The 8,146-nt window shown below is 37.0% G+C and overlaps 2 protein-coding genes across 2 annotated transcripts; both read left to right on the top strand.

The window, feature by feature from the left end:
* Positions 1-26: 26 nt before the first annotated feature.
* LOC113681611 (uncharacterized) lies at positions 27-1,546 on the top strand. Its single transcript, XM_027198715.2, has 2 exons — positions 27-969; positions 1,407-1,546. The coding sequence occupies exon 1, from the start codon at positions 100-102 to the stop codon at positions 943-945; it is 846 nt and encodes a 281-aa protein (XP_027054516.2). The 5' UTR covers positions 27-99; the 3' UTR covers positions 946-969; positions 1,407-1,546.
* Positions 1,547-2,093: 547 nt separating this feature from the next.
* LOC113681609 (protein ENL) lies at positions 2,094-7,799 on the top strand. Its single transcript, XM_027198707.2, has 4 exons — positions 2,094-2,500; positions 4,466-4,730; positions 5,055-5,999; positions 7,011-7,799. The coding sequence occupies exons 1-4, from the start codon at positions 2,311-2,313 to the stop codon at positions 7,249-7,251; spliced, it is 1,641 nt and encodes a 546-aa protein (XP_027054508.2). The 5' UTR covers positions 2,094-2,310; the 3' UTR covers positions 7,252-7,799.
* The last annotated feature ends 347 nt before the right edge of the window (positions 7,800-8,146 follow it).

The raw sequence follows: 8,146 nt of genomic DNA, 5'->3' as shown, positions 1-8,146 counted from the left end.
GGAATCTGGAAATGAGATCCCATCAGTCTATTATTCGAATTATTCGTTTACATAGGGGAGAATATTGCGGAGTTTTCTTACGCATTTTGTAGCAGTTAGATGTACCACGCAGCTCAAAAGGAGGTGGATAAAATACTATTGACTGCTATAAGTTCTGAGTGCACGGTTTTAAATCTCAGTCATCGAGATCTGACCGTACTTCCCGATTCTTTAAAGGAACTTGTCAAAGTGAAAACGTTATTGTTGAATAACAACAAGATTATTATGCCTCCGATGGAACTTGTCACACTAAAAAATCTTCAAGTCTTAGCACTTGATCATAATCAGTTAACACTAATACCTACGGGATTTCGGCAGCTATCGAACTTGCGAGTTTTGTGTTTGAGTCACAACAATCTAGGATTCTTACCTTCAGAAATAGGGGAGTTAACCTTTCTCCAAGAACTTTGGATTGTCAACATCCAGCTGATGGCATTACCACCTGAGATTTGCAAACTTGTGAACTTGGAGAAACTTGGTGCAGGATTTAACAATATCAAGGCTTTGCCCGACGGATTTTCAGCTTTAAAATCTCTAAAGTGGCTAAGTTTAGCAAAAAATCAACTTTCGTCTCTGCCTAGTGACTTTCATTGCCTCTTAAACTTGATCCAGCTCGATCTTGCTGAAAATCAATTTAGCAAATTTCCTGAAGGTCTGAGTGGACTTCATAAATTGGAGAATCTGATTCTGCGCTCAAACATGATTCAGTCTTTGCACAATAACACAGTAAAAAAATTGCCAAATTTGAGTCATGTGGACCTCAGGGACAACAAATTAACTTTACTTCCAAGAAATCTAGAACGTCTACATATATTCTGCATTGGAGAGAGACAGATTTGCAGAGACATTGATGAGAAGAGCTTACAAAAAGTAGACAAAATGCGGAAGAAGCAGAAATGCGACTAAAAGGAGTTGATAGCTTAAGGCAGGGTAATGAAAGATAGGCCTTCTTTGATAGGGATGTTCATTAAAAAGTGGAAATTGGAATGCTTTTCTATTCAGGGTTGATGTACACTGGGACTGAACTGATTTTGCTTTTTTATGCTCTGTGATTGGTCCAGCAAGCTCTTGCCATTTTTCTCATCAATTTTAACCCCTTAGAGTGACTAACATCTCATTTTTGCTTACATCATCACCCCTGAATCACATTTTAAGGTCATAAGAATAAAGAAATGATTACCAACTAGAGACATTCTTGATTGGTTGAAAAATTCTTCCAATCAGCATCTTAGGATATGTCTAAAGGATAGTTTGGAGAATATGTATACTGATGTTTAAGTGTAGAGGATTAATCAAGATTTTATCTTTTTACATTGGTTAGTACACTTCACATTCAGAAATGTATTGTGCTTTCTTTCATATTCTAGACAAACCTTCGGAGGTGTTGTAGACTGTGATCAGTCCATCCATTTTTCTTCTGGAATCATTGAGCTGGCTCAACTAAAACTCACACCATCATTTTGGATTATGAGGCAAACAGACCACTTTTGGACCCTACAGTTGATGCTCCTAATTGACTAGATGTTGATCAGGGTGGATAAACTGCTATAGTGAATTATTGAAAAGCTCACATAATGTTTTACTGTGATAGCCTTATGTTAGAGCTAATCATGGCAGCAGTTTACCCACCCTGAGGTGAATAACTACTTTTTCAGGCATGTTAAAAGCTGTATATAGCTCTACCTTTAGAACCTTTTAATAAAGCTCAGTCATTCCCCTCGATTAACTATGGTCTGCAACAAAAAATTTCTGGGAATTTTAATTTTCACCTGTAGGTTGACATAGGTTGTGGCTACCCAACTGATTTAAAAAAAATTGCTGAAGTTTTAAAACCCACACTCTTGCCAAAGAAGTGTTGAATAATTATTTTTTCGTAACCAGAGAATTTTGGGACAAAAAAGTCTCGCATCTACACCTTCCCGCCTTTTTCTGTTTCTCAATTACATCTTAGGATCAGAGATTGATGATATTTTGACCACATTTTTCCCCTAGCCCCTCCCCCATCGTGCCCAGAATAGTCCAGAACAAAGGTTTGCCATATTTGGCACGTTATTAGTACGCAGCCGCGTAACAACTGTCAGTGAATCAAAACGTCCTACTGAAAAATTCTAACTGTGTAGTCCTCAACCAAGCGAATGGCTTATTGTGTTATGGATGATTGATTGCGTGTCTTTTTCCTCGATGGCATGTTACATTTCTTCTTAGCCTCACTGGTTCGTGAAATGCCTCCAGTGTGCCGAGATTTGACGTGCTCTGAGCAGATCCATTGACATGGAGAAAGTTCAAGTTGAAGTCAAGATTGAACTCGGACACAAAGCTTCTTGTAAGAAAAACCCTAGTCCTGACGGATTTACACACGACTGGCAAGTTTTTGTACGAGGACCAGGGAGGGATGACATTTCCCATTTCGTAGAGAAGGTTGTGTTTCACTTGCACGAAAGTTTTCCCAAGCCGAAGCGAGGTAGGCCAGGGTAATTCCTGCTCAACTCTAGCTTACAAACTCCATTACTAATGCTCTTGTGAAGCTCTATTGTGTTAAAAGCTTAGGTACTGTCTTTGTTTCCTATATTATTTTCTTAGCGCTAGTGACATGAATGGCTAATTTTAATGTAACATATGATATTAAGGTTTAATTCAAGGCATTACCTGGTGTGATTTGCTGCTGATTTGCTGCAAATGGCCACGGCTTAAATCTGCGTAAATGGCATGAAGAAGCTCGAAAAATTGCAACTGTTATTGTCGACAAGATGCTTATAAATTAGATTTGGTTGTCTTTTTATCTACAAAAGCCAACCTCTTGAAAAGTGGGATGTTGTGTAGCATTTCGATATAAACACTACCTAATCAAAATCAGCGGAGATATCCTAGCGTAAAGTTTAAGCTACTTATCTCGTCTGGTCAATGTTGTTTTTCAACGTTGCGCCATTACCAAGTTTAAAGCTTTAGAATCGCCAACCATTACACTGTTCTTGAGGAGATGTTTAAATGGGAAGCTCAGTCTTCCTGTTCAATACAGGAATTGGACACTTTTCCTTGAAATATTTGAATCCAAATAAATCAATAAACGCGAGAAAATTTTGCATTAAGAAAATTTTGCGTAGAGGTAACAGGGTCATCAACCCACAAGATGTGTCGGTTGAATTAATTTGCTTGTGATTGATGAAAACGAGAACTAGATTTTAGTGGTATCGTAACGAATGCACTGTAGTTGTTAGTGCTATTGAATTAACGCTTATACTAACTTGATTTCAAGGATAAGGTTACATGTATTGGCCCCTTTGAAAATAACTGATTCGGTTTATTTGCTTTCATTGTTGGTCTTGTGTAAATATTGCTATCCACAGTTCGTCTGGAACGTTTAACATTCAATTGGCTTCTGTTTTTCTGTTTTTACTGTGTTCAGGAAGCTAAGTAGGACAGATTCGGGTCATTTAAACCTCCCAGCATCTCGCGTCTTTGATTTTAACAGCTGCAAGGGAGGAAAGATAAATGTCTCTCTGTTCAACTTTTAGAAAGACTGTTTTCTTTAGAGAAACTCATCTTCGAGGAAAAATAATTTGCTGACCATGATAATAACATATCTTAGAAATGAAACTTTAAAGCATATGCCAAAAATTGGAATTAAATACACCGTAGGTAATAATTTTGATGATGTAGAGTTGAACAGATCAGTTATCTGTTGTGTGGAGAGACAATGGATCTGAGATTGCATCTTAGATAATACTTATGCTCTCCAGTTTGAATTAAGAGCCCCTGCTTACACTCTAATTTTTAGGGAGAGTTTCACAGCAACGAGAATAAGTAACCTTTAAGAGGGTTGACAAAAAATGACATTTTGGTGTATAAATGTAAGAATTCTATTTGTTTGTCTGCGACTTGCATATTCTCAAGACAGCTAAGTTATCCTAATGTCTCAATATTTTTGAAATTTTGTGAAAACAATGTAGCCTTGTTTTTTTTTTTCCAGAAATTAGAGAATAAAATTTCTTCATGGAACAAATTATTACACAAGGCATACATGAAAGTTTACCAATATCTTATTTTGTCTTTAAATAGTAGAACTGAAAAAGCCTTGGTGCAGCTTGTCCATGCCTGTACCCTTAGAGAATGCGTAATGATAATAAAAGAACAAATAATCTTTATGAAAGGTGTTTCACACATAGTCCTTAGAGAGTTCATGGAAAAACAAGTTACAGTAATGCAGAAATGTGGGTAAAGTAACATGCATGATAAAGTTGTAACCAAAGTTTTAAGAAAAAAAAGATTGATATTATTAGAAAACTGAATTTAATGAATAGTTTATGGCATATGAAATTGTATCACCCTTGTTTTAATGATTAAAATTATTATATCAATGTTCTTGTAAGTAGAGCTTATTGAGAAGCAAAATCAAGTTTTAATACCTGTTGTCATATTTCTCTTGCAGTTTTGAAGAATCCTCCATATGCTGTCTCTGAACATGGTTATGGAAGCTTTTTCCTTCCCATTGAAGTCTACTTTAAAAACAAAATAGAACCAAGGAAATTACAGTTTGACTATGATCTCATCCTTCCTGCCTTTGGCTCCTTGCCGATTGATAACATTCGAAGTGAGGCATTAACTTTCACAAACCCTACTGATGAATTTAAAAGAAAGCTGGTGAAAGGTGGAGGGATTGTCACAAAAACAACCACAACAAATGGATTTCACAGGTACTGTAAATTAGGATGCTTTGGATTTACTTTGCTTGTTCAAGCAGTCTTGTATTTGCTTGAATAAGCTTGGGACAGAAAAGTTAAAAAGCACTTCCCCTCCATGGCTTTCTTAAAAAGAAGGAATGCAAGGAAAACAAGAGTCTCTGGAGTTAATCACATAGTACATGAAGTATTGCACTGATCCAAAATCTATTGATTCAAATTTGAGTGTTCACTTGACATAGAAAATCATTTCAGCCTCAGTTAGTGATTTTGTTGCTGGAGCACCTTAATGGCAAGTGTGGTTCATTTTCCTTATTCTGTTTTCATATCCCTCTCCAGTTCATCTCCCCCTGTGAATGGATCAATATCTGAACAGACCACAGAGACCAAAGACACCCAAGTGACAAACAGCCTTGTGGCTGATGTTCGTGTTAATCCTCAAGTTTCATCACTAGCACAAGATCTTGATAAGAACAAAAAATTCAAACATGAAGGTGCAATAGCCAACAAGACTCTCAAAACGCAAGAGGCGGCAACACCAGGACTTAAAAGATCAGCCAGCACATCAGGAACAGAGGAAACACAAGTGCAGCTGGTTAAAAAAAAGAAAAAGAAACACGATGAAGCCATTGCAAAGCCAGGGAAAGGAGTGGGTTTCATCCCCTTAGAACTGCCAGGTGCTAGTAATGAAAGCAAGGACAGATTGGAAGAAATGAAAGATATCAAGCTAAAAATAAAATCACTGTCCTCTAAGAGTCCTGCCACAGACAAAAAGAAGAATCGGCAAACCTCATTAGAGACTGGATTAAATGAGGGAGTACCCAGCAGTTCTAAGGGAAGAGAGTTTACATCATCCAAGAAAGTGAAGAAGAAATCTCCCAAGGAAGATATGAAACCATCTAAACCAGAGGAAAAGAAAGTTGAGAAGATCACGTTTCGGCGTCGTGGCTCTGGAGACAGCTGGTCAAGTAGCACTTCAAGTTCAAGTCTATTAGGAAATTTAGGTGGAAATATAAACGTGGCACTTGATAAACTTATGGCAGACCTAAGTGATGAGGATGATGATGATGATGGCAATAGTGGTGACATTTCTACCCCATTTCAATCTAAAACGGTAAACACAGGAACAACACAGAAGTCCGTTTCAGAGATTAGTGGTACAACACAAAATAAAGACACTGGCAATAAGGTCAAGACAAAAAGCAACTCTCAAGGGAAAAAGTCAGAAGGGAAGAAGAATGAACTGAAAAGTCCTACCAATAAGAATGTCTCAGCAAAGCAAAGGTGAAAATTTACAGTGTTTGGAATTTATTTGATTGATGACCTCTGAAGTCGTGGAACAGTGGATCTTCAGAGTGGGGTTTTAATTGCAGAGGGTGACCTAAACATATACATGTTTTATAGCACCAAGTTTTGTCTTCTCGGTTTTTTCTGAAATTGTTAAGAAAATTAAATCCCTCCCTTGCAGGTTTCTCAACACAATGGTAAATGCTTTTTTCTTCCTTTTTGAACAACAAAGGTGATCTAAGCATGTTGCATCATTCCCTTCTTGATCAGTGAACACCATTTCAATCAGGCCTTCAGTGTGTTTATGATCACTTCCTTAGTCTCTAGTGTTGAGAATTTTGTCTTTCTAACCCCAAACCCGGGTGTTAAAGGGCTGATAATACTATCCAATGGATAAATCACTGTCCAGTGGACAAGTAATACCAAAACATACAACACTATCCACTGGATAAAGATTTAGCAGTATTCAACCTTTAAACAACCAAGGCCTGGTTGTCTAAAGACTTGATAGGGCTATCCACCGGATAGATTGCTATCCACTAGATATCATGGAACATTTTGTAAACATTTATTCAATGGGTAGCTCAAACCAGTCTTTAAACAACCAGGGCCAGGACTCTCAGGTATCCTAAGAATGTATTTACATTATTTTCTCAGAGTTTACATTAAGTCCAGATTTTTTCCTAATCTTGCAATAGTTTCTGCAAGTGTCATTAGATCCACACTCTCTTCTTCTAATTGCTGTAAAAGAGAGAGTGTGTGTGTGTGTGTGTGTGATGCATGATAAGCCCAAACAACAGCTTTAAAGGTGAGTAATGTCCTTGAGACCACAAAAAATGGTTCAAGCCAGGGCAGGCTTGAGACACACAGTGATTCACACTGACATTAATCCATACAAGATAAAGAAAATTTCAGCTTCTTGGGATTTTAGATACTTGGTCTACCGTTGTCAGTGCTCTGTGGTTGTTGAATTGTCCTTGATTTCAATTTTTTATGTTTGTCTTGTAGCCCAAAACAACGACAAAAAGACCTAAAGAAAGGAAGCAATGGACAGCGAACAACTTCATCTGACTTAATTCAACTGTACAAGCGTCTTGTAGCCTTGAAAGACTCAACTCTCCTTCAAAAAATAGTAGACATTTTAGAGAAAACAGGCCATTTTGTACTTACAGAAACAACACTGGACTTTGACTTGTGCAGTTTGGACAAAACAACCATAAAAAAGATTGAAAATTCCATCAGCAGATAACATTACCTGGAGAAGCTTAGAGATATCACATGCCACAGAGGGAGAATTTTGGGGAAGCCATCCTCATCTCTTTCACCAGTTTTCCTTATTGGCCTTGGGTTGTACGAGAAAAACTTGTTCATCACTGTCTGCCTTTTTCTGCTTTGCCACCAATGTTGTGGAAAGTAGTCTGTATTGTAAAAAGCTGGATCAGGTACAACAGTGAAATTAATCAATCAAATTTGAGGATTTGTGAGTCCAGCCTGCTGAGATACTTTTAAAAAAATTAACTATTATATGCTCACTTTCAGGAGCAGAAATGAATCTTGTGCCACTTTATCTGATAAGTGGACTAAACAAATGCTGTCAAAATTTTCCACCAGAAATCCTTACAAGCTTGTTCCTTTGGTTTATAAAAACATGTAAACAACAGCTTCAGGAATGTTTTTTTGTGGTAATACTGTTTCTTGAATATTGCATTTTACTAACTTATACTTTTGTGTACTTTGAAGAATCTGTGTGAAAACTGTTAGATTGTGGGTCTCAAATATACATTCAGAATTAGACAACTCAACCTGTCTTATTTGTAAATACCAATGAATTCTAATTTGAGTTATGTGGAAATGACAAATCACTTTAATTTGGTAATATGGCATTTATAGAACATCTGTTATATTGTTTCTGTGTGTGTGTGTCTAGACTTTCACATCAAAAACTACTTCAGTCATTGAGGGTAACAATTCAAATTTGTTGTGTGGCATCACAGGAATAATAATTAGAGGGTTTGGTCAATCATACCAGTTTTTCTTGTTTGTGGTTAGGGTGTTCTTAGGATAGTAGTACACCATGTTTCATGCAAAAACATCTTCATTTTTAGCAGCCAAGTTGAAAATGATCAAACTATCAGACCAAACTT

Source organism: Pocillopora damicornis, chromosome 4 (genome assembly GCF_964200805.1).
Source record: "Pocillopora damicornis chromosome 4, jaPocDami1.2, whole genome shotgun sequence".
NCBI lineage: Eukaryota > Metazoa > Cnidaria > Anthozoa > Scleractinia > Pocilloporidae > Pocillopora > Pocillopora damicornis.
The sequence above is the reverse complement of the archived record's forward strand: the minus strand, read 5'-3'. Positions and strand labels throughout refer to the sequence as shown.